This window comes from Tyto alba, unplaced genomic scaffold (genome assembly GCF_018691265.1).
Source record: "Tyto alba isolate M040663 unplaced genomic scaffold, T.alba_DEE_v4.0 Super-Scaffold_40, whole genome shotgun sequence".
Taxonomy (NCBI): Eukaryota; Metazoa; Chordata; class Aves; order Strigiformes; family Tytonidae; genus Tyto; species Tyto alba.
This window is the reverse complement of record NW_024881316.1, coordinates 50,401,771-50,427,462: the sequence shown is the minus strand read 5'-3', so window position 1 is coordinate 50,427,462 and position 25,692 is coordinate 50,401,771. Positions and strand designations below refer to the sequence as shown.

The 25,692-nt window shown below is 47.6% G+C and overlaps 1 protein-coding gene across 1 annotated transcript in view; it reads left to right on the top strand.

The window, feature by feature from the left end:
• The first annotated feature begins 285 nt into the window (after positions 1–285).
• Positions 286–25,692, top strand: part of RAB10 (RAB10, member RAS oncogene family) — a 51,235-nt gene continuing 25,828 nt past the window's right edge. The window contains exon 1 of the mRNA XM_042802907.1: positions 286–814. Within this exon, the coding sequence (XP_042658841.1) occupies positions 688–814 (127 nt within the window). The 5' untranslated portion in view covers positions 286–687. The remainder of the gene's footprint in view (positions 815–25,692) is intronic.

Below are 25,692 nucleotides of genomic sequence, written 5' to 3'. Positions count from 1 at the left end.
CCGCCAGGGGGCGCCCTCCCCCTTTCCCCCCGCCCCCAGGGTGGTGGCGAGAGTGACAGGCAGGGCGTAACCCCAATGGGAGCCCGGCGGGGGGGGGGGAGGCTGGAGGCACCGCCCCTCTCCCCCGAGGCTCCGCCCCCCGGCGTCACCGTTTCCCCCTTCCCCGCCCCGCCCCGCGTAGCCGCCGGGGGCGCGCGCGTCGCGTCGCGTCGCGCCGCGTGCTGACGCGAGGGCGTGCGCGCCCCCGCCCGCAGGCCTGCGCGGTTACCGAGCGGCGCGCGCAGCCGCGGGCAGCGCCGCTGAGGAGCCGCCGCTGCCGCCGCCCCGGGGGAGCCGCGCCGAGCCGAGCCGAGCCGCGCCGAGCCGCGCCGCGCCGCGGGGTTATGAGGCCGGGCCCCGCCGCCACCTCCCCGTGAGGAGCAGCGGGCCCGTGGCGGCGCGGGGAGCGCGCCAGGCGCCGGGGCCGCCCCGCGGCAGGAAGCCATTTTGTGGGCCCCCTCCTCCTCCTCCTCCTCCTCCTCCTCCTCCTCCCTCTTCTTCTTCTTCTTCTTCAGCCGCCGCCCTCGCGAGCGGCGCGGCCGGTGCTGCCGGGCGGGCGGAGCCGCGGCGGGAGCGCCCGGTGAAGGAGGGCGGGGGGGGCGGCGAGCGGGGGGCCAGAGCGGGCGGCGGCGGCCGCCGCGCCTCCCCATGGCGAAGAAAACCTACGACCTGCTCTTCAAGCTGCTCCTCATCGGGGACTCGGGGGTCGGCAAGACCTGCGTGCTCTTCCGCTTCTCCGACGATGCCTTCAACACCACCTTCATCTCCACCATCGGTCAGTGCCCCCCCCCCCACACCCCTCCCCAATCCCTGGGGTGCCGTGTTCCCCCCCCCCCCCCCCCCCCCCCCCCGGTGGGTCCGTACCCCCGGGCACCCCCCCTCCAGCACGGCCGTTCCCGCTCCGGTGGGCTCCTGCAGCCCCTCCCCTGCCCACCCCGGGGGTTGCAGCCCCCCCGCTCGCTGCGTGTTTTCCCCGCGGGTCCTGCGGGACCCCCTGTCCCCCCCCCCTTTCGCCTCCCCGCTCTCGCTGCCGACGAGGAAGCCGCGGAGAGCCCCGGGGCACACCCGGCACCGGCTTCGCCCCTGCTGCAGGGAGGGAGGGAGGGTTTGCTTTCTCTCCGCAGTTGAGCGCAGCAATTTTCTCCGCTGTCGGTGACCCTGAGCGACCCTCTCTTGCCCTCCCGGGAGGGGGGGGGGGGGTTGGCAGCGTGTCCCCCCGCACCCTCTCCCAGCTGACAGCGAGAGCTCCTTCCCTCCGTGGATCACCTCTGTCCCCCTGCACGCCCGAGGGCGGTGGGGTTGCCAGCCCTGCACGGTATCTTCACCGCTATTGATGTGGCTTGGCAGAAATGATTCCACTGGTGGGTGGGGTCTGGTTTCTCACCCAACAAAGCTGTCCTTCCCTCCCTCCTGCGTGAGCTGCTGGGCTTCTGGCAGAGCTGACCTGGCGTGCAGCTCCTGACTAAGGTAGTTTCTTTGACACCATGAAGGAGAGCTGTGTATTTTCCTAGGCTTTCCTCTTTCCGTTTTATCTGTGCTGTGAGACAGGCTGTGTACCTAACATCCTTTCTCTCTAGGCTTATCAGAGTTTTGTTTTTCTTCTGAATGCCATCTTGTTTTGCAGATGAAGAGTTCAGGTCAGCAGCTTCTAACCTTCCTGGTGACCGACTCTGGCAATTTTAAAAGAATTCATGCCTCCACTCTTTCTTGCAGTACTTGCTGGTGTAACATGTGCCAATACCTACCACGCATCCAGAAAAAAAATCTTTTTTTGGGGAGGGTTGAATTAAATGTGGCATTTTGTGCTTGACCTAAATCCCTTAAACGAGTGGCTGTACAGCTGCTCACCAAGTATCAGTGTAAACCTTAGTGCTAATGTAAGTATGCACCTGTGTACTTCCCCATCAGTGTCGAAATGCCACCTTAAAAATTGCAGCTCAGACTGAGACGTAAAAAGACGCTCTTAAGCAAGCCTTGGGTAATTGAAGAGTGTATTTGGGGGACACCTAAGTGTCGAGAGACAGTTGTTGCCTGAAAGTTCTTTGGGCCTCAACTCAAGGTTTTGCTTAATTGTTGTTTGGGGGGGATGGGGTCTCTGTGTGTGTGTGACAGTTGCTTTGTCTTGTCTCCTAACATCACATACCTTGGCTATTGAAGGCTCTATTTATTTTGCTGCCGTGGCCATAGTGTAATTCTGCGCTGCTTGGCAAATTCTCGCCTGGATCACATGGCGTTTGTTGCTTTCCGAGTTTGCTGGGAAGGTTTATTTCAATTCTCAAAGTTAAAAATAGTCAATGTCTTAGTTAAGGAGTCAGTGGATATATGGCGGCTCTTGCTCCAGAGAACTTGCACTTTTAGTGATCAGGGGTTTTAGTAATTACTATTATTTCTCGGTCTAACTGCAGCTTTTGAGTGTTCAAGCAGAGTATCATCAGATTTAGTAGCAAGGGTGCATGTGCAGTGTCTGGAAATGTTTCTGAACAGTCAAACCAATTTAGACCAGTTGGCATTTATGTCTGGAGTACCTAAACTGTTCGTAGTGCGTGTATAACAGAAGGCAAACAAGTTTTATTTCTTAAATTCTGAAGTAAATGCCTAGGTATGGTAGCTGTGAATACCACCTGATGACTGGTCCATGTGTCAGAGTGTGTCAGACCTGTGTCTTCATGGTGGAATTTCACAGATTTTGGGGTACAAATAGATTTTCTGTGTGGTGCTGAATTCCAGGTGCTTAACTACCCCAAGATGGCTTAAATGTGTTGTTTCCTTAGCTCTTCTAGAAGTAACTGGTTAGTGAGGAGACCTGGTGAGAAAGTGTCCTGTGCAAGCTGTGTCACCTGGAAGGCACTCTACGTTAGCACCTTTTAAAAAGCAGCCCATCTGTAAAGGAAAAATCGTGAACTGGGTTAGAACACCTGTCCACTTTGTTGTTCTCTGCATTACTACAACAAATCTCAAACTACCACCAGTAACTACAGTTTTTAGACTTCCTCAGATTCTCCTCTGCTGCAGCGGTGACGGCAGCAGTGGCAATACAGGGATGTAACATGGAGCCTGAAAAGGTGCTTGGCCTCGTGGTACCTGCTGAGATAAATCCCCCTGCAGTAGCGCACAACTTGGGCTGCTTTTGCAGCCCGGAGAGGAGAGTTTCAGGAAAAAATTTCAGATGGGAGTCTTTGACCCGTAGCAACGAGGAAATACCATTTCCAAAGGACTCGTGTACACAGTAGATGATGTTGAAGGTGATTGGCATACTGATGGAATCTCTCCTTATATTTAAAAAAATAATATTTGATAGCTTGTTAGCTCTGATTCATCCTTTTGTGTTTACACTGAGCTCCACCAAGAACCTGAGATAGTCAAGCATGTAAAATGTACGGCAGTACTGGTGGCTGTAAGCAGGGACTGGTTCAGTCTTTCTAGGGAAAGGCGGGTCTCAGAGAGTGTTGAAACTAGCCTGTATATATAAAAGATGAGTGGGGGGAAGTGTTTTAATTATATAAACCCAAAAGCTTGTCTGCATATGTGAGTGAAGATAGTAATGCATTTCTGTTTCACACTAGTGACTTACATTCACTTTTATCTTTACACATTTTAAAGATTGATTAAGGATGATCCATGATGGCAGTTTGGATATAATTTACTGTATGTGTAATTCAGTATACTCTCTTTAACATTTGACTTTGACTCACTTTAGTCTAATATTTCCTGCTAAAACAGCAGTTAAGCTTTTGGATGTGATGAGGTGCATGTGTGAGTGATTTCATTACCATGTCTAGAGGTACTATAAATAATCCAGATGGCACTTCTGCAAGAATCCCTAAGTCATCGTAACCTCCCTGGAGAGAGCAGGGGCCTTGTCCTCAAATGCTGTGTGGCTGTTTTCAGGTGGAAAGGGAATAAATTGTAGAAGACTTAGGCCATCACAAACTTTTTTTAATTCTAATAACTCTTCAGTAATCCTCTGGTGCAAAAAGTCATTTTTACAGTATCTTTTTTTGAGAAATTGTGGTAACTTTCCAGTTGTGCTGTAAGGATTCTCTGCAGCTGGGTCAGGTCTGTGGATGGTAGCTGTTCCTCTGGGCAGTGGTGTTGCTCCCTGGTGCTCCTAAGCGCTGAGTACTGGAGCTTCTTTTAAACAGGCTGCTGCCTGGTCTTCCCTCTCCTCACGTGCTACTAATTTTCGTACTTTCTCTGCTGCCGCTCATGCTACCAGCAGATTTTCCTTATTTTTAGTATGAAAAACATTAGTATAAGTAGCTTCCAGTCAACGTATACTTGAGATCTGAATTTTCTTTAGTAATTTTTTTTTATTGGCATTCAGCGTGTCAAGTTGATGACAGCTTGAAGTGAACTGTCAAAAAACGATCTGTCGGAGCTCTGCGGGCACGCCTCGGGAAGGGCACGCCTCGGGAAGTGTTCGGGGTCAGCAGGTACAGCGCTGGCCTTTTCTGCCTGGGCACAAGCAGGTAGAGAGGGCTGTTCTTGCAGGGATGTCCGTCTAAAAATCTGAAAGTCAAAACTGAACTCAAGCATATAATTGCTATTGTTTGACTAAGTAAAAAGGCAAAGGAAAGTGAGTCACAAAAAATGTTTTCCCATGAAATCTGACTACCTCTAGTAATGTGCTCAGGAGAACAACGTGTCTGTAATTATTGTGAAATACTCTCTAAATGCTACTGATGCAGGTAACGCATTCATGGGTCTTGACCCATACTGAAGATGCAGTTGTGTTCTCTATTCCTGGTCTTTACTCACATTGACTGCAATTCTACAAATCCAAAGAGAGGGAGAAAAAGCAGTATCCTTTTTGAGGTTTGATTAGGCCATATTTTACTCTGAACATGGCAAGATCTTGGTGCCAAAGCCGTGCTAGGAGTGTGCAAAACTGTATTGTTTTAAATGCAGAGGTATATGAAAACTACTTGCTGATTAAATCCTTTTTTCTCAGTTGTTTGTTTTTTTTTTTTTTTAATTTCTTTGCCCTTTATTAGGAGTGATTTTTGGCTGGTGAAGCACTTGCTCTGGAATCACTGCATATTGGTACATTAAAGCAGTGAAATGTTTTTAAAGTCCTCAGATATAAAAAATAGTAATTATAACAGGTTTCTTCATCTTCTGAGGATTTGTTTGTTCATGATTATGATATATTAATATTGGGAAGGAAGTAGTCCCAGGTAGAGAATGGGGGAAAACTTGGTTAATTGTGGGAAAACAAATTAGGTAGAAATTATGTTTTGAATTGTGAAAATGCTTTCAGCCGTATGGTGGTTGCAATGAAGTTGGAAAAATAAGTAGTTTCTGGGGTCCAAAAAAAGAGTATTACTGCAGCAGTTGAAAGTTCTGGCTTGCTTTTTCCTTATTTTTTTTTTTTTTTTGTCTCATATTTATAGCTTGTTGGCTCGCAGGAGCAAGAAACAACTTGGAGTTTTGTTTTTGTTGTGCCCAGACTGTGGGTTCAGGCCGTATCTGACTCCTGATGTGGTGCAGGTGAATTAGGAAAAAAACCAAAAAACAAAACAAACAAACAAACAAAAAAAACCAACAAAAAACAACAAACCAAACCACCACCCTCTCCCTGCCCCCCACCCCAACTCCTGTTCAGTCATTTCTGTGACGTGGGATCCAGAAATCATCAGGCATCAAGAGATGCAAAAAACCTTTTCTATGTGTAGGTAATTGAGCTGTAAAACTTGCTGTCACAGGAAGTTTCGGAGGGGAAAATACACACGGGTTCAGAATGAAAGCAAAAAATTGAAGTGGACCCATCGGTGGCTGTTGGATGTGATGCTCTGGCTGCAGACTCGAGCTTGGGAATCCTCTCAGCTCTTAGTTGCTGGAGGTTGAACAGGTAATTTTTGGCCTGGAGAGAGTGGTTCTCCTCACCTCTGTCTGCGGGGACGCCCAGGAGAAGGGTTACAGAGTGGATTTGACTTACGGTGTGATACAGTATGATTGGGGGTGTTTTGGGTTTTGTTAATCTGGGGCTGTGAATAATGAGCAGCAGTTTTGCTTGTGCATGCCTCGCAGTGCTGGTAAGTGTGTGGATGGCTGTATGGTGAAGAGCTGAGGAACTGAGCTGGCTGGAAACTTCTTTGTTTTTTAAATACAGCTATTTTTTTCTGCCGAGCTGCATCAGTTCCCTGATCTGGCTTCTTAAGTTACCGTATAAATCTGGACTGGCAGAGTGCATAGGGCATCTGGGGACATGGAAACACCAGAATAAGTGGTACACGTACTGAAAATTCACTTTTAGGGTTGCAGTTCCACGACACAAAACACTTGGCAGTGCTTAGTGTTCCCTCCTCCCTGCCCCCAGTATAAAACAAGCCCTAAACTGGGCTAGCTCCTCTCCCAGCCCTGCTGCTGTCACTGCCTCGGGGCAAAAACAGTTGGTGAAGGGCAAGAGGGCTGCTGAACTCCTTACGCAGGCACATACCTGTGTGGTGGCAGCGCAGGACACAGCCCTGCTGCTCCTCTTTCTGTTTGTCCTTGCACTGACATGCTATTTATGTTCAACTGAAACTAGTAGGCAGCTGTTACCTAAATGTGCTAAGTTCGAAGAGGAGAACGTGGAGGCGAATGGGAAGGAGCGTGCGGAGGTTGGCTGCTCCAGTTAAGCCAGCGCTGGGTCCAGGAGGGGACTGAACTGTCGCTTCAACAGTAAGTGGCAAAGGTAAAGAGTGGATGAAGTCGCTAACATTTTTCTAGGGTAAAGCCATTTTTGGGTTCGGCATGCAGGGCTGTAGCTTCTTGTGGCAGGCTGTCTGTATAATCCCTGGGCTGCTCTTGAATTTTGCAAGACCAAATGAAATGCCCGTTGGTGTCGGTAGGAAACTTGCTCAGAAACAGCAAAGCAGGGCTGCAGCCTTCATTTTAAGAAACTAAGGGCTATCTTTTAGTGCCTTGTTGGGTGAGGAGCACAGAGAAGGGTGCAGAGAAGCGATTTCCTCTTGACTTCTTGATTTACCTATTTTGAAAAAAAAAAAAATCTTACTCCCCTCTCTATCCTGAGAAAATAATTGTTTCTACCCTTAAAGTTAATATTGATATTTAATTAGAGATTCTGTTGAGAGTCTGTTGGTGAAACACTTCATCAGGAGATAGGAAGAAAAATAATCCCTACTTGCTGGGGTTTTTTTATGCTGTGTGTGGGGTTTTGCCTTGGCAGGCCACGCTTGCACTACCTGCTCCTGGCAGCCCTCGGGAGCAGGGTGTGGGCTGCTTCCACCGTTCGGGGTGGCAGCAGCTCGCTCTTGCACTCCTCCTTTCTGGAGCTGTGGAAAGGCAGGGTGTTCTTGCTTGTCAGCTGCACAGTGCAGGAAGAGCTGGAGAATTTCGGGAAGGATGGTGGCTGCTCCTGCCAGGGAACTTCATCCCGTCTGGGGTTGAGAAATGCCGGGGAAAGACACCGGGTGACAGCAGGTTGTCTGGATTCTCCTGGCAGTGGCGGCCGGTGACCGTTTTGCTACGTGACCTTCTGATGACATGTGGGGAAGGGCTTCAGCCGGTGTTGGTTTTGCGTAACCCTTTCGAGAGGGTAAGGTACTTCAGAAATGCTCTGTGAAAAACAAGCTTGTCAAATTCCTGGTGCTGCGGGAATTCCCTGTCTGGCTCTGGGGAAACAGGAAAGAGGCCAGAGCTGCTGCTGCAAGTCTTCTTGAATGTTTAGTGTTTCGGTGCAACTTAACTGTGTGGGTTTTTCTTTTCTGTGTGGGTTTAACTAGAAGTCTTGTGTGGGTTTAACTAGAAGTCTCTGCATGTTTTCGTTCTTTTCTGTAGCTAATACAACTCGAGGCTTTCTTTCCCACTGGGATTGTGAGTGTTCTGTACTGTGTAACCTGGAGAAATATCTGTCTGTGCCTTGCATTTCCAAAATCCGACTTACCACTCCCTGAGAGGCCTGCTCGCTTGATTGCCGTTAGGTATGGAATCCTATGCTGACATCCTTACCTGTACAGCTTTTTCCTCAAGGATGCTTTTCAAACTGATGTTCTTTCATATTTGGATGAATGATGAGCTCTACAGGTACCAGATACACTGAAGCAGTTGTTGAATTGGGGTTGGGAGCACTGCAAATGGTCTCTTCCTGATGATGTGGGTCTGGTGTGGTGTGCTGCTTTACGTACTGGCAGTTCCTTTAGTGCCACAGTCTGACAGGGCTGCAGCCAACGTTGTTCTCCGTGGGAGGCTGTCTTGGCGTGAGGTCTGAGCTTCAGAACCCTTAAAAGATGAAGATGGGCAGTACTGTGGTAACTTCAGGTGTTTACCCATTGCGGGTCAGGGTATTGCTTGCCTGTCCTTTGATTAACCAGGCTATCAGAGGTTTGTTAAAGCTGGTCTTGTCAAGTTGCCTCATCTGTGGCTTCTGAGATCAGACTCCTGTGTCTGTTCCGTGGCAGCATTCCCCAAACAGCACGCATCCGGTCCCGAGCAAGAAGTTACTCTGCTCTCTGAGATGGTTGTCTTCTCTTGGTCTCACCAGCGTTTTAGTCTTCTAGAGGAAAAGTGATTTTCCACTTCAGATGTTCAGTTATTAGCTTCAGGCATCTGGACATAGGAGTTAGCCTACTGATGTCTGACGTATTCATGTGCCAAGTGTCGTCTCTTCTGCTCTTCTAACCACAGGCATGTTACCTGTTCTTCCTCACCACCAAATTTTGCTGGAAGCTGACTTCCCTGTAGGTAACTAAATTGATGACACTTCTTAAACTATTTTACTATTGCAAATCTATACGAAATGTCTCAACCTTGATAATTAGAAGTAGACAATGTTGGTAGCAGTATCTAGATGTTTCCAGTTCCTTAGGTAACAGTCTTCATTTTCACACCTTCCAAGGCTTGGTGCAGTCTGCGTTTTATCCTCTTCCCTCCCTTTTCTGAAATGGGATTCCTCTAGCATAACTAGCTTGTTAAAAGCTGAACTGTCATCGTGGGCTAGCTGTCTAGGCTCTTCTATATATAATTGGGGCAAAGGAAAATAAGAAGCTGCATCCATCTGAACATGGCAGTACGTACGTGTGCCTTCCTGTCACTTTAGAGGAAGCTTAGATGTGTAGCTTAAATATAGCTGTCTAATTGTTGGTTAAGTGCATCCCACCAACGCTTCTGTTTCATTAAGCATACTGTGAAATGCTTTCATCTCAACTTTTTGATCTTGCCAGGAAACAACGAATTTTTTTAAAATTTTGTTTAGCTACTCAAGTTTTTGGCAAAAACAGATATAACTACTAGCTAGTTCTTTGGGCTTTGCACTTCACGTTGGTATGTCTAGGATAGCATGGACCAGAAATGTGAGTTTTCTGCGAAGTCTGGTGCTTCTCCTTCCTGCTTCAGTGAACAGAAATGCTGGTTTGCATGGAAGAAGGGGGCTTGAAGTCCACCTGCGACTGTGTTAGGCTGCTGGTGGCCCTGTGCCACAGGGCATGTGCCCCAGTGGGTTTGAGGCCTTGACCCAGCCGGGGAGCTGGGAGGTTGCGGCTGCCCAGGTTTGGGTGCCGGGTGTTGGCTGTGGCCGCTGTCTGAGGACAGGCGGCAGCAGATACTAGTCACAACGGGGAAAACTTGACCTGGCTTTTGGGAAAGAATTGTGATGAAGGTGGACCACGGTTGGAACAGAAACAGAGAGATGATGGGATTGCCGTCCTTCGGGTAATGAAAATATTTCTAGAAGAGACCCCAGGCAGCCCGGGTTAGCGCAGCCCTGCTGTGGGGTGTTAGAAGCACAAGCTCCACCGCCCGCCTGAGTCTCGCTGTTGGTCCTGGGTGCCAGGACAGGACCTGGGTTGGGGGTCTGAATTCCCAGTGTGTGTGTCAGAGCTGGTGCTGGATCTGATCCAAGGCACTACAACCTGGAGAGATTCCTGCTGGAAGTCTCCTTTTGATCTTCAGACCATTAGCTAATGGCCACCAGCTTTGTAAAGAGCTTCTAAGTAAGTAGTCTCTTAAGAGGGAGAAGAAACAACTGATAAAGAAGGCTTGTGATGTCTTGTTCAGAGCAAGCGCAGGTGCTCCTCGTCCAGCTTTTGCAGGAGCTTCAGCACTGCTGCCAAACTCTGAGCAGAGCCACCTCTGCGGTCAGAGTTGATATCAGCATTGTGGTTTCTCACCCTGTAACTTAGTGCCGCTGGTCCAGCTATTGGTAAAACCCTTCTTTAACCTCAATTCTTTCTGTGTAAATCCTGATGTCATTTGCTAATACAGTCCCTTTCAGTACCGCAGTTGGATGCTTTGTTGCAGAAAAGGTGTGGGGTAAGGGCAGCTAGAGCAGGTCCTTTGCTGAGGTGGGATGGCCGACTGCGTGACGGCTCCTGGCTCCCTTCAGCGCAAAGGGAAATGGGTTTATTGCATAGGAATTGAAACCAGGAGTCTCTCTGGTTGCCTTGCAAGTGAGCATCTGTTCTCGGAGTCCTGAGGCGCAATGCCTTTTTGCTGGAGTTGAGTTGGCAAGGTGCTAGCTTGAGGCCTTTTTCTTCTGGCAGATGAGGTGGAGCTAACCTTGCTGCAGCGTACAGCAAACTAAAGAGTCCAAACAAGTCCTACAGCCTCCAGTGCTACCTTGGGAGAGGCCAATGTGCTGGGATAGCAATAACTGCTAATTCTAGGTGTGTCGTGTGATATTCTTACAGTTTTTTTCCACCCTTTCGAAGGCACATAATTCCTGTTTTTCAGGCTCTTTCTGTGACTTCAGTTTGAGTGTCCCAGGATCAGTAATAGCTAAAGAGGTGATAAAACTTACTGATAAATGTGATGCTTCTGGGCAAAATACTGTAGCAGTAGACCTTTTTTTTTTTTATTCCTCCAAGCTTTTTTTCCCTGCTAATTAGCTTGACAACACTGCTATTCATCTCACTTGCTGGAGAACTTAGAGGCTGGGTAGAAACAGCTGGTGTTATAATATTTGATCTTCTCCAAGGGTAGGGAGTTGGAGGAGCTGTCATGGTCACACTGTGCCATACAGCTTGAGGTATGGAAGTTGTCCTACAGCTTCCTAGACCTTGGAGTGAACCAGAGGTAAGTACCTGCTGCTGGGCTTTGACTCTGTGAAGTCTCTGTGCTTCTTGATGCTGAAGGGTTGATAAATTAAAGCTTTTTCTGAAATTTAGGTGTTGGAGTTATATGTATAAGTTGATATTCAGTAACTGAAAACAACCTAAATCATGACAATGGCTTCGGTTAAATACACATTGAATTGTACTAATGTAGCACAAGCAGTGGAGCTTCAAGGTTGAACATACTGTGTGTAATGCTAGATGCAATGCCATTCTTTAGAGTCTGTGTAGGAAATAGGTGTGTCCATAACCAGCAATTCCATACTGACAATTTTACACAGAAAAGGCTGGGTCACAGCTTATCTCCAACATTCCTGCAAATGGGAATGATGCTTAGATAGCATCTTAGGCTGCAGCGCTTGGTGCTGTAGTAATGTCAAAGTGTATCTAATGCCAACAGTGGCAAAACTTGTACCTGTGGTGTAGTCGAGGTAGCTTGACTTAAGCTACTTTCATAAATAGTGGTAATTTTCTGTTTGTAATGAAGGAAACCCTGATTTTCCAGCAATAAGTAGTCACAGGCACATGCACTCCTTTCAGTGAGTTGGAAAAGGCCTGTTCACCAGAGGAAAACATAAAAGTCCAAGTGCAGTAACAACTTGGCCCTCATAAAGCTGCATTGGCTGTGAGAATCTTCGGACATTCTGTGAAGTGTTTAAAGCATTACAAGCTTTTATTTCTCAAATATTGATAGTGACTGCATCATGCAAACAAATGTCAAAATCTGCTTGGGAACAACTGGAGGATCTCTGGCTCCTCAGTTTTGCTGTTGGAAGTTTGAAATCCTTGCGTAGTACCCGTGAGGGTGTTTCAGTATATTTTGTGGTTTTTCATCTGCTGGTGTGGCTGAAACTAGTCAAATGTAGGGCAGTGGGTTCAGCTGAGGGTGGATGTTCCAGCAAGTTGTCTGGTCTGAAAATGTAAGTGATGGTCTCTCCATCCTTTCTTTGGTAACTCCCGCAGTAGAGAGTTTTAATTACTGAAACAAGAAGTAACTGGTGCGAGTTTCTGCACTGCAGTAAGTCATCCTTACGGAAGCTGGGAAGGCAGAGAGCTTCTTGAGTTTCTATTTATAATGGGTTGACTGGCTGAATCTTTTTAATGACCTCCAAGACACAGTACTTGCCTCTTTGGTAAAGCTAATGCTTTTCCTGAGTGAATCTCATTCCTTTTGTTTATGTGTTATCTGTCTTGTCAATCTGTGGGGTATAAATTAGCCGGGGTAAGTGTTAACTTGAATTTTATTTTTATGTAATTTGAGGACAGAATTACTGTTGCAGCAAGTAGTGACAAATTTTCTGTTTCAGAAATAGAAGCAGGTTATCTGAAAGTAGATTCGTGTATCATATTTCTTTTCTAGCTAACAAATCCAGCATAAGTAGGCCGAGACATGCATGAAAACTGATTTAATTGGCTGTAATTGAACTTGAACATGCTTAGCGCACGTCCTTGGTGGTTTAGAGTAGAATTCCAATTAGGTGTGAATTTGTGTGTGGACTGTCGGCTTTCTGGAGTCCAGACCTTTCCCTGCTGCGATTTTAGGTATGGGATCTGATGGGCTTTGCTGACAAAGGGGTTCACGGGGAGATGTGGCTGCTTCATCCGACACCTTCTCTAAAAATACATCCTGGTAAAGGTGGCTGGCAGAGCTCTGCTGCTGGGACCAGAAATTTATTGAGTACATGAGAAAATGAAAGATGTAATGGCAGAGAATTAAATCAGCCCTCAAACCTGGAATTAACTGACACTAAGCAGAAATTACTGCTGCATGGGAACAATTCTGAAGTAAGTACTTCTTCTTGCTAGAGCTTCATTTCCTTTATTTTTTTTTTCTTCCCCCCCTTACTACCTTATGAATAAAAACCTTATTGTCTCTTTTGTCTCTTGGTATGCATAAAACATGACTAAAATAGTTTCTTTGTTCATTTTCTTGTGTTTTGTTTGTGGGAGCCTTGTGTAAGGTTTAGCTGCTGGAATAACAAAAAGATAGAGTTTCTTTTTTCTGGAAGAAGTAACTGCTTGTGTTGAAACTGTGCAGAGTCTTGTAGACCTAAGTGGCAGTGTAGGTGGTGTCAACAGGAAGCTTTGGTTTTCTTTCTGAGCAGAGATTTTTTTTTTTTTTTTTTCCACATGTAAATTTGAACTGTACTTTCACGTGACTTCTGAAACTCCTTCCCCGGAAGGAATATGGTTAAGGGAAGAGAGATTCTGTGGGACCCTCACTGGTTGATCTACTTATTCTCTGTGGTCACCTCAGATCCTTCTGTGCAGCATGCTGTATTGAGGACTGACACATATACTTAGACATCAGTAGGCAAAAGTTGCATTAATGCTTATAAATGAGACGATGGCAGCTGGGGAGGAGAGGATGAGAAGGCTTTATAACTGGTTCTGGCATGAGAATTGGTTTCTGTCCCTGTGCTATGTGACAGGTTGCTTGCACCAAAATGAGACTCTCTGAGCCTTCGTCGTTGTTGGGATCTCATTTTTGGTCTTCTTGGCGGGAATGTCAGGTAGACTGACTGCACCCAGGGTTGAGGGCAGCTGTGCTTTGAACAAGTCTGCTGAATTGATGCTTCAGTGAAGTGCCAGATTGTTAACTATTGGAAATGGCTGTCACTTGGTGTACGGAACCTAGTGCCTGCATCTGTTTTATTGGGAAATGGTCCTTGGCCTGGTTATCTCCTGAACTTTGCCCAGGCCCTGATATAGAGAGTGCTAGCTCTCAAATCAAAACTATGACATCAAAACCATGCCATGAACACTTAGCCCACTGGCTGATGTTCTGGTCCTGGGAAATTCCCTTGCCATCAGCTGATGTGGCCACAGCGTGCTGTTCAGGGTTTCATACCCAGGAGGGTTCACGGGCATGGCTGTGACAGTTCGAGCTCGCCCAAAGGCCCCTGCCAGAGGTACAAAACCATATTGCTATTTGGTACAGCCTCAGCCCTCTCGGACAGTTTAAATCACCAGTGGTGCATCTGATGATCACACAAAATTGTGGCTTGAATTACTGAGGCATGAATTTGTATACAGTTGTTACTCCCTTTGAACATGGAGGACACAATACCTCTCAAGAAAAGGCTCGTAGAAACCAGGGCTTTTTTGAGCTCTTGTAGATTTAGTTTTAGTTTAAGACACCTTTCTCTGCAGACCTCCAGTCAGGCACCTCTGATGTTTTTAAGCTCATGTATCTTAGTTCCTCCCTTGGAGTCATTATCTTCACAGAAAAGTTGCATTTTGTGCTAATACTTGCAAATCATTGAATGGTTTGAGTGGGAAGGGACCTTAAAGCCCCCCCAGTGCCCCCCCCTGCCCCGGGCAGGGCCCCCTTCCCCCAGCCCAGGGTGCTCCCAGCCCCGTCCAACCTGGCCTTGAACCCTTCCAGGGAGGGGGCAGCCACAGCTGCTCTGGGCACCCTGGGCCAGCGCCTCAACACCCTCATAGTAAAGAATTTATTTCTTATATCTAATCTAAATCTATCCTCTTTCAGTTTAAAACCGTTACACCCCACACCCCTGACCCAGAGTCCCCCCCTCCCCCTCTCCTGTCCCCCCTTTAAGCCCCGGGAGGCCGCTCGAAGGTCCCCCCGGAGCCTTCTCTTCTCCAGGCTGAACCCCCCCAACTCTCTCAGCCCGGCCCCCCAGGGGAGCTGCTCCAGCCCCCCCAGCATCTCCGTGGCCTCCTCTGGCCCCGCTCGAGCAGCTCCGGGTTCTTCTGCTGTTGGGGCCCCCGAGCTGGCCCCAGCACTGCAGGGGGGGCTCCCCAGAGCGGAGCAGAGGGGGAGAATCCCCCCCCTGGCCCTGCTGCCCCCCCTGCTCTGGCTGCAGCCCAGGGCACGGGTGGGTTCTGGGCTGTGTGTGCATGTTGCTGGGTCACGTCCAGCTTTCCCCCCCCCCAGTTCCCCCCAGTCCCTCTCCTCGGGGCTGCTCCCCACCCCTTCATCCCCCAGCCTGTGCTGATATTGAGGATCACCCCGACCCCCGGGCAGGACCTTGCCCTTGGCCGTGTTGCACTCCATGAGGTTTGCTCAGTCCTGCCTGCCCAGGTCCCTCTGGATGCCATCCCTGCCCTCCCGTGTGTCCCCCACCACACAGCTGGGTGACATGGGTGAACTCGCTGAGGGTGCATCGATCCCACTGTCCATGTCACCAACAAAGATGCTAAAGAGGGCTGGGCCCAACCCTGACCCCTGATGAGTGTCACTTGTCACTGCTCTCTACTTGGACATCGAGCCCTTGACCGCCATTCTTTGAGTGTGACCATCCAGCCAATTCCTTATCCACTGAGTGCTCCATCTGTCAAATCCATGTCTGTCCAACGTAGAGACAAGGATGTCACGGGACAGTGTCGGATGCTGTGCACAAACACAGGTAGATGACATCAGTTGCTCTTCCATTATCCACCAGTGCTGTAACCTCATAGTAAAAGGCCACCAAATTTGTCAGGCACAATTTTCCCTTAGTGAGGCCATGCTGGTTGTCACCAATCACTTCCTTATTCTCCACGTGCCCCAGCTGAGTTTCCAGGAGGTTCCACTCCACGATCTTGCAGGGTACAGAGGTGAGGCAGACTACCCTGTAGGTCCCTGGGTGTTCTTTTTTTCCCTTTTTAAAAATGGGGGTTGTGTTTCCTGTTTTCCAGTCAGCAGGAACTTTACCAGACTGCTACAACTTCTCAAATATGATGGGTAGTGGTTTAGCTCCTTCATCTTCCAGTTCCCTCAAGACCCATGGATGCATCTCATCAGGTCCCAGGGACTTGTGCACCTTCAGGTTTCTTAGACATTATTGAACCTGATCTTCTACAGTGGGTGTTTTTTTTATTCTCCCAGTCCCTGCCTTTACCTTTTGCAACTTGAGCAGTGTGGCTTAAGCCCTTGCTGGTGAAGACTGAGGCAAAAAAGTCAATGAGTACCTCAGCCTTCTCCATTTCCATCCAGAGAGGGCCTACATTTTACCTAGTCTTCCTTTTAATCACCAACATACCTATAGAAGCTTTCCTTGTTGCCTTTGACCTCCCTGGCCAGTTTTAATTCTTATCAGGGCTTTTGCTTTTCCTAACCTGATCCCTGGCTGCTCAAACAGTTTCTCTGTATTCCTCCCAGGCTATCTGTCCTTGCTTCCGCTCTCTGTAGGCTTCCTTTTTGTGTTTGAGTTTGATCAGGAGCTCCTTGTTCATCCATTCAGCCTCCTGGTGTTTTGACTTGACTTCCTCTTTAATGGAACGTAGCGCTTCTGAGCTTGGAGGTGGTCCTTGAATATCAATCCCCTTCTGGGCCTTTCTTCCCTCTAGGCCTTTATCTCATGTTACTCTGCCAAGCAGATCCCTGAAGAGGCCAACATCAGCTCTCCTGAAGTCCAGGGTAGTGAGCTTGCTGTGTGCTCTCCTCGCTGCTCTGAGGATCTTGAACTCCACCATTTCCTGGTTGCTGCAGCCAAGGCTGCCCTTGAGCTTCATACCCCCCCAGCCCCTCCTCGTTGGAGAGGACAAGGTCCAGCATAGCACCTCTCCTCATTGGCTTCTCTGTCGCTTGGAGGAGGAAGTTATTATCAACTCATTCCAGGAACCTCCTGGATTTCTTATGCCCTGCTGGGTTGTGCCTCCAAGAGATATTGCAGTGGTTGAAGTCCCCCATGAGGACCAGGGCTTGTGAACATGAGGCTACTACTATCTGTCTATAGTGGGCCTTGTCTGCTCAGTCTTCCTGGTGGGGTGGCCTGTAGCAGACCCCCACTATAATGTCTCCTGTCCCTGCCTTCCCTTTAATCCTGACCCATCCCCAGGCAGAGCTCCTTGCACTCCAGCTGGTCACTGACATAGGCAAGGAGCAAGGGGTCACCCTCTCCCCTGCCTGTCCTTCCTAAAGAGCCTGTACCCTTCCATTCCAACACTCAAGTCCTAGAGGCCACCCCACAGTGTCTCTGCGATGCTAATCTAGCTCCTTTTGCTTAGTCCTGATGATACATGTGTTTGCACAGAGGCGTTTAAGTTGGCCCACTGATGAAGCTGACTTAGTGGTTGGAATTCCTCTGTGCTGCTCTTCAGGTGCTCCCCTGGGACCCCTCACCAGGCTCTGGGCATCTGTTGCTGGTGTCAGGCTGGTAGGAGTGGGATGGATTGCAGTTCCCCTTCCCTGGCAACTCTAGTTTAACGCTCCCTTCACCAGCTTGGCAAGCCTATGAACACCACCAGCCCCCAGTAGGCCAGGATTCTCAGTTCAAGCCTTGTGGTCTAAGTAGCCGCACCCTTGGCTGTGGCACCCGTCCCGTAACCAAATGTCGATGTGTCGGATTTGACTGGCCCTTTCAAACCCCCTCCCTTTGACAGAGGATTGCTGAAAAAGCTACCAGCACTCCGGAGTCCCTCACTGCCGCTCCCAGGGCTCTGTAATCCTTCTTGATGCTCCTCAGACTGCTCCTGGCTGTGTCAGTGGTGCCCACGGGGAACAACAGCAGCAGATGATTAACGCGCTGTAGGAGGCTCGGCAGTTTCTTGGTGACACCCCTGACACAAGTCCCCGGTAAGCAGCACCCCTCTCTAGAGTGAGTTGGGATAGCAGAAGAGTCGCCTACTACTCTCAACCCTTCACTAGTAGCTTTTTGTTCACAGGTCAGTATTTAAAGCAGTAGATGGAGTAAGGGAGCTGGAACTTGAGACAGATGTTGAATTCTTGGTAAGTCGCTGCCGTGTCCTTGTTGAACGAGGCTGTGCCGTTTTAAAATACCTTCCAAGTGGGTGCGTGTGATGGGAGGGACCTCAACTGCATCCGTGTGCTGCACAGTACCGGTGCCGTTCTTACCTTCTGATCGATTGGGTTTGCCGTTTTAATTCCAGGTATGGGGGTGAACAGCACTTCATGTTATAATCAAATCTATTGAACAGCTGAACAATGCCACTTGAGAAGCGGCAGCTTTGTGGAATTCTTGATGTATTGATACTCTTTGCTTCCTTACAGCCTTGTGGCATCTGAGACCTAAACGTGTTGACATAATCAGTATTTTTTAATGAAAAATAGTTCCAGCTAATAGAAAGATTTACATCTGTAAGCGTCCAGTAGCAAACTAATGGACTTCTCTCTATTGGAGGGGAGTAAAGTGGAACAAAAGAGATCTCAAGGTGTGTTTCTGAAGATGATTAATTTTTTAAATATAGGTGACGAGCAGAGGAGAGGTGGAAGGTCACAGTTGGAATGTAGGTGCAGCAACCTGGTGTATGGAGAACAGGCAGTTCACCTCCGTCTCCTTGATGATTTATTTTTTTAATACTGCCCCCAAGTGCTCTTAAAGAGTTTCTGGTAGCAATATTGCCTTCAGTGATGATTTACTCCAGAATTAGCACGTAGGCGTGACCTTGTGATTTTAATATAAATCTCTGAAGAATGATTGTTGAAGAGGTTTCAACTGAGGCTAGTAGAGAAAGAAAATTTTTGGTGCACTAGAAGGCCGTAGTCTTGACCTAGATTTAATATGCATCCTTGAAACGAATTGATGCAAAAAGGAAGCTTGCATGCTTCCTTCTCTGATTCTTTGAAGGAAAATGGGAGCACTTAAAAAAAAAAAAAAAAAAAAGTCAAGTTAGGAAAGTGTCTTTCACTCTGGCAGTCCTGAATCTTGTAACTCTGAACATTGCTGTTCATCTCTCAGCTGGCTGGTGGCTGGGGGTGGAATGTGAGGAGGGCTGCTTGGAGAGCCCTGGCAAGGCAACTGCGGGGGGGGGAGGCAGCAGTGCTGGCGTGAGGATCCCCCGTCCCTGCGAGCAATGATGATGTGAATGAATTCACAACATGTGGCCTTTCCCAGATAAGAAGTCAGGCTGGATAACAATGGCTCTCTATTGTTTGCAGGGGATTAAGCCAGATATTTGGAGGGATGTAAACCAGAGTACTGGATTTGTCACCAAACTGAATATTCAGCTGAGTCCCCGGTATCAGTTAGTCGGTGTTGATTTGCATAAATCAAATATCCCTGCAACGCTGAGTCTTATTTTTTGTGATGTGTGACAGCATTTGAAAGCACAACAAATGTGGGCATCTAGAATGGAAGAATGTAGGTCACAGTAAGAAGCTGCTGTCTCGCAGGACTATCATCTGCTTCGTTAAGAATAGATTAATTGGTAGGAGATGATCTGGCAACAGTGCTACTGCTCATGTCCTGCGTTCTCCCTTCTATTACTAACTCTGGAATTTATCTGTATTGATACGGTATTAGTGAAACCTAGCCTGTAAAGACAGTTTTATAAAGATACTGTAAGATCATAATGAAGAACTGAAGATTTAGGGAAGAGCCGTGGAAGTCACTAGAAGGGGCTGATAGGACTTGATAAGCCTGCTGAAAAGGAAATACACTTTTTTTTTTTTAGAGAATCTCTAGTTCAGCAGATTTTGTGTGAAAAGCTAAAGGTAAGTGGATTGTTTGCATTTTGAGAATCTACTGCATTCCTAAAAATAGGTGCTAGAATTAAAGTAGTGGCTTATTAAGATACACACCATCACACTGGCAGATATCACTGGTTAAGAATCTTATCTTTACAGAGAGAGAGGTCTGGTCATAATTGCTTTTCTTGATATCTGCTCTACAAAAGTACTGATTTTTCAGGGTACTTCAGGTACTGTGGATGCCTAGCAGTTGAAGATACAGCTATTCCCCTGGTAGTTTCTCTGCTTGTTACTAGGATTGCTACTGAAAAAAAAAACAGGTTTTCTGTGTAGCTGTTGCTGTTGAGGGGGTATGGATTGGGGCTGGTGATCTCGAGACAAAGGGATGAATGTTTACCCAAGTGATGGTTCATGAGGGTACTAAAACAAAGTGAGCAATGGGTTGTTTAGTCAGTGGGTGACTGGTAGAGCCCTCGGGGAAGGTCCTCCGGGAAAAGGAGAGGCCTCTTGTGATAGACTCACTCTGAGGGTGGGAGGATCAACACCAGTGACTGGGTGTGTGGGAAAGAGGAGCAGAAAAAAATGTAACACTAATCGCACCATCATTTGTGGCTGGTGGAGTTAAAGTAATTAAATCACTTGTTTCTGTTACCATTGTCCTCCCACACCTAGCTCAAAACCGGGCTCTCAAACAGGAGACTAACCTTCATGGGTGTCTTCTCTTACCCAGTTGCTGTGCAACTTTCTGAGTTAATTCTAGTAGTCTGAGTGTATGTTTCCTAAGGTTTGTGTAAGGTATGTGTTACTTTATTTAGATGCAATTGCTGGTGCTCTGTAAATGCTGAATTGTCACGACTTGAAACCTTGCAGAGCCGGAAGAGTGAGTTCTGTTTGCTGCTCTAGTTTGCACACTCTGCACTAGGAAAAACTTACTGCAGAGAAGGTAAAACACTGAAACAGTTGAATGCACTGAATTTCTGTTTTACCACTGCGTGAATCCACAGTCTGCTCGTATCTTGAGTACCTTGTTACACTCCTGATCACTGAATGTCAAAAATGGTGGAATTAAAGGTTTACAAGAAGACAGCCACGAAAGCCGAGAGACCATTTCAGTGTCACCTGCTCTGTGATTCCTGACAGCCTCCGTGTTGGTCCGGGGGGGCTGCTGCTGGTTCTCCCCGTAGCCTTCTCCAGGCGGTGGCTCTGTTCATTTTTGGGGGCCCCTTTGCTCCGACCGCTGCAGCTCTGCTCACTGGTCCTGGCACTGGGCTGCCGTGTCTGAACAAGTTCTATAGGTGTTCCCTAGCCTGCAGTTGAAGAGGAGTCCTGAGTCATTGTAACTGTGGAAACTGTAAGGAAGTGCTCTCATGTAAGCTTATATCATGAACAATTGTAAGGTTTTTTTGTGGTTTTTTTTTTGGTGTTTTTTTTTTTTTTTTTTGGTAAGCATTTATTTTAGGTCTGACCAGTGTGGTAGTAGCCTTCAGTTAAAATGAATGGGAATCTGCGACATGGTGTAACATAACTACTAAGTATTGTCTATCATCTGTGTGCAATGGGTACCCCACATTATTTATAACTTCCTTTGTTTTGCAGCAGTTTGTATGGAGTTATCTTGGGCTGATAGCAGCAATCAGGCAGCCTGGCTCCGTGTATTCAGCTCATGGGAGATACCTGTTTGCCACCTCTCTTCTCCATCCACACCTGGCTGTGTTGTCTGGTTACACTGTCTAGCTTAAATTTTTGGAAAGCAGCTTACAAGATTCTTACTGTGTTAGGTTATACAGTTTTGGTTTTACAGAGAAACTAAAATTACCTTGAGGGCAGAATAACAACTCAGTGACTGACTGATGGTTGCTACCTGGTACAGTTTTCTTTTGTTTTTTTCCCCTCCCACCTGTTCCCCCCTGCTAACCAGAACAGACAGTTTCAGAAACATCTTGTTAGGTTTTTTAAAAAGTTCTGTTATTAAAATTATTATCATTTTTGCTTTGACTTACAGCACCGTTTGCTTGTAGTGGATAATGTCCCTTTAGCTTTTGGAGTTGCCTGCAGTAGTTGGTGCAGTTGCAGGTTTTAGTGGTAGGTCAAGAAAAATAAGGCAAAAAGAAGAGTCTTGCTGGCGAGTGTAGCTTCTTCCATGCATCAGTCTTGAGCTGTTGTCTTAGCTGTTTTTATTGAAATGAAGATGATAAGATTGACTTGAGCAGGGTGAGTAACTTGCCTTGGCTTTTGTAAGGGGAGGAGCTGCTGCTGGGATTGCAGTTGTAACCCTACTAACCAGAACTTGAGTGTCTGCGTAGAATTTTACTTCTGGCCACGCAACTCCTTCCTGTCATCCCGCTCTTCCCCAGCTCCTCACCCACAAGTGGAGAGCACAGCACAGGCAAGCACTGGGGTAAAACCTGAAATGAGCTGCCTAAAGGTGGCCTGGTCCCCAGACCTTGGTCGCCCACTCTGACCCGCTCGGCACCGCGCGGTGGGTTAGCGTTGGGGTGGGTGGTCTGCGACCGACTGCAGCTCTCCGGGAGGGCTACCAGGGAGGTTGGTGGGGCTGGGACACTGAGGGGGCCCTGAGGACTTGTGGCAGAACTTAAAACCTTATAGCCCCCCCAGTGTCCCCCCCTGCCCCGGGCAGGGCCCCCTTCCCCCAGCCCAGGGGGCTCCCAGCCCCGTCCAACCTGGCCTTGAACCCTTCCAGGGAGGGGGCAGCCACAGCTGCTCTGAACTTGCATTCAGTCACCTTGGTTTTCACCTTTCCAAAGCTAGAGGGGAGCTATTTGCTTTATGGGGAAGTTTGTGTTAAACAATACTATTTCTTCTCTTTCTTGAAAGAATTCATTGCTACACAGAAGTGTAGAAAAGATAAATACAAGTACTAATACACATACAAGTGTGTATATATGGGAGGCTGGAGATGTGTCTGTGTTGTATGTGTACACACACACACAAGAAAATCAGCAGATAAGCATGAGTGTGAAGTGAGCTTTCTCCCGAAAGAGGAATACTAACTGTCTCACTCTCTTGTTTACTCGTGAGATTAAATGTGTTCGGAAGCTGGAGAGGAGCGTAGATTCAGTATTGTCAAACCAAGAGATGTGGAGCTGCCATGAGAACTGTCTGTTCCTGCCTTTGTAGGATGTACAAAATCAGTATTGCCCACCAGGTTTAAACTAAGAGCACTGTGTGCGTGCATCTTGTCAGACACTGAAGTGTTGATGGGCTTCTCGATTTGATTGCTCGTTTTTTGTTGCTGGTCAGGCTGCCTTTCCCTCCTCCCCAGCAGCTGACCGTGCTACACGTGATCAGGACTAAAGACAAGGAAGAGTTCATATGTGATCTAATCCCTAACTCCTGATGAATAAACGTCTTGTTAGAGAAAGTAGTTCTGACCTAAAGTATCAGTTCCTTACCTGGATCTACCATTTCTCAATACTGCTTAAAAGAAGCCAAGTAGTCCAGGTTTTCAGGTTTCCTCATTGTCTCAGTCTCTCTGATTATCTCATTCGGGCTTGCTTCAGTGAGCAAGAGTTTGAGGCTTTGTCTGGTGACTCCTTATTTTTATTGCAATTTTCTCCTGAGAAAGCAGACTTCACAAAAGAATTAGTAGCCGCAGAGATCTAGCTGTTAGTTAGAGGCTTATGTGAGATGTAAGCCACAAGCAGTGGGGGAGGATAATGTGGGCTCCAGCTCCTTTAGAGACCAGTTACTAAGAGTTTTCTCTCCTCGGTAGCAGAACGCCATGCTTTCTGCCAAAGGTAGCAAATCTGTATTTCAGAAAGAATTACTATGGCTGTAGAGACTTGTCCCAGATAGCCTAAAGCTTCCTCCTGTTCTTTACTGCGTCAGCTGAATTTTGCTCTCTGATAAAACTTACACTTTCACTCAAGCTTTTGCCAAAAGATGAGTCTGTGGGTAGCTTGAGCTTCTCTTCCAGAAGGGTCTGAATGGTGGTTAGTTTGCAGACTTGCAAAGTATTCTGAAATACTCTATCAAAAAAGTCGTGAGTCTTACAAATGGCACTTTGTGGTGGATGCCTGTTCCTTCCCACTCTCTCGTGGACAAGGAAGGGAGATGTCCCGGAGAGCTGCCGCCGGGGGCCCTGAGCAGCCCCCCCGGCAGCGGAACCACCGCGGCCCCCCAGCTTGGGGAGCAGCCCTGCTGCAGGCGAGGCGAGGGACCGCCCGGGGAAGAGCAGGCCTTGGGTTTCATAGAATCATCCACTCCCAGACCAGTTTGGGTGGGAAGAGCCCTTATAGCCCCCTCAGTGCCCCCCCCTGCCCCGGGCAGGGCCCCCTTCCCCCAGCCCAGGGGGCTCCCAGCCCCGTCCAACCTGGCCTTGAACCCTTCCAGGGAGGGGGCACCCACAGCTGCTCTGGGCACCCTGGGCCAGCGCCTCACCCCCCAAACAGGGAACAATTTCTGCCTTAGATCTCACCTAAATATCCCCTCTTCCAGTTTAAAGCCATTACCCCTTGTCCTATCACTACCTGTTTCTTTGTTTTGCGCTTTTGAGTTCATGAAAAAAGTGAGCTCGGGCACTAAAATCCTGTTCTTTCAGCTCAGTCTTATTCCCAACAAAACAGTTGTCACAGGGAGGTTATTTTCATGTTTTTAACAGCAGGAAATCACAAAAAGAGGTTTCCATCCTGCCCTGCTGCTGAACGGTGGCGATCACAGTGTCCTGGAAAAGCAAGAAACTCCGCGGTGCCGCTGGCCCCCGTCCTGCCCTTTGGCTCCCCGTCTGCGATGCACGGAGGCAGCCAGCACAACCATCACAGAGTCATCGAGTCACGGTCCAGTTTGGGTGGGAAGGGCCCTCAAATCCCCCCCAGTGCCCCCCCCTGCCCCGGGCAGGGCCCCCTTCCCCCAGCCCAGGGGGCTCCCAGCCCCGTCCAACCTGGCCTTGAACCCTTCCAGGGAGGGGGCAGCCACAGCTGCTCTGGGCACCCTGGGCCAGCGCCTCACTGCCCTCTCAGCGCAAACAATTTCTTCCTTATACCTAGTGTGAATCTCTTTTAGTTCAAAACCATCACTCCTTATGCTATCACTACAGGCCCTGCTAAAAAGTTTGACCCCATCTTTCTTATAAGCCCTTTTTAAGTGCAGGAAGGCTCTAATAGCCATTTCCTTCTGAGGAATGAGAATTGAGATTTTTACTGGATAGTCTAATTGTACAGTTGTAAACTATGAATGAACTTCTGAATGAGCTTTTGAAGGTCACTGCAGTATCAAAACAGTTCAATTTTAAGTTTTGCTAAGAAGCAAGTTTGTTGGTTGGGTTTTTTTTGTGTGTTGTTTTTGTTTTGTTTTTATTTTAAATGAGGAGTTAAGGTACTTTTGAAACAGATTTGTATATATTTGTGTAATCCATGTGTACTTGCAAGTGCTGGAATCAAGTGGTTGCCAGCGTGCCTAGGCACAAAATGATCACCTGGCCTGGGGTTTGCTATTGCTTCTCCAAAATAAACTCTTCTGTAAAGTCCCAGGTCCTGCTGTTGGGTACAACACCTGGAAAACCCAGCGTTGAGGCTTTGTTCTGTGTTGAAGGTGTGAAAAAGGCAGAGAAACTTTAGAATCTAATCTAATTCATAAAAAGCCTCTGAAAAGTAGCGTTGGCACTTAAAATGTCGAGTGTGGTTGGGAATGTTGTATATTAATACTGTGCAGGTATGAATCCCTTTCAGAATAAATAATTTGAAAGATCAAAGTAGTAACTGAGATCACTAAGAGCTTAATTAAAACCAGATCTCTCATCTCTTGCGTAATACACTTGTGTTGGACTTTCTTTGGAAAGAGAAAGTATATTTACATCTGAAGCTTTCTTGCAACATATTTGATCTTAACTACTTCATTGATAACAAATGTCAATGTCTGTGTATTCTTAGTAAAGTAACATTCTGAGGTATTAAAGCTTGTTTGCAAGACTTGAGTTGACTTTGGAGAGTTTATCGTTCTGGACTTTATATTTGGAAAGCTTGTTACTGTGGGGGCTCGGAGGAATTAACTTTTTGTTAGTGTTAAGCTCTAGACATTACTAAACTTCATAAAGCAGTATCTGTCTTGGGAGTTTGTTTTCGAAGTAATCTTCTGCATTAAGGTGTTAAGCTTAAGAAAGACTTACAGTATAATAAATCTGTCTTGAGAATCATGGGATCTCATCATCAAATAATTCTGTGTAACAAGACTAGACAAAGCTCTACAAAGCTCGCTGCCCCAAAGTTA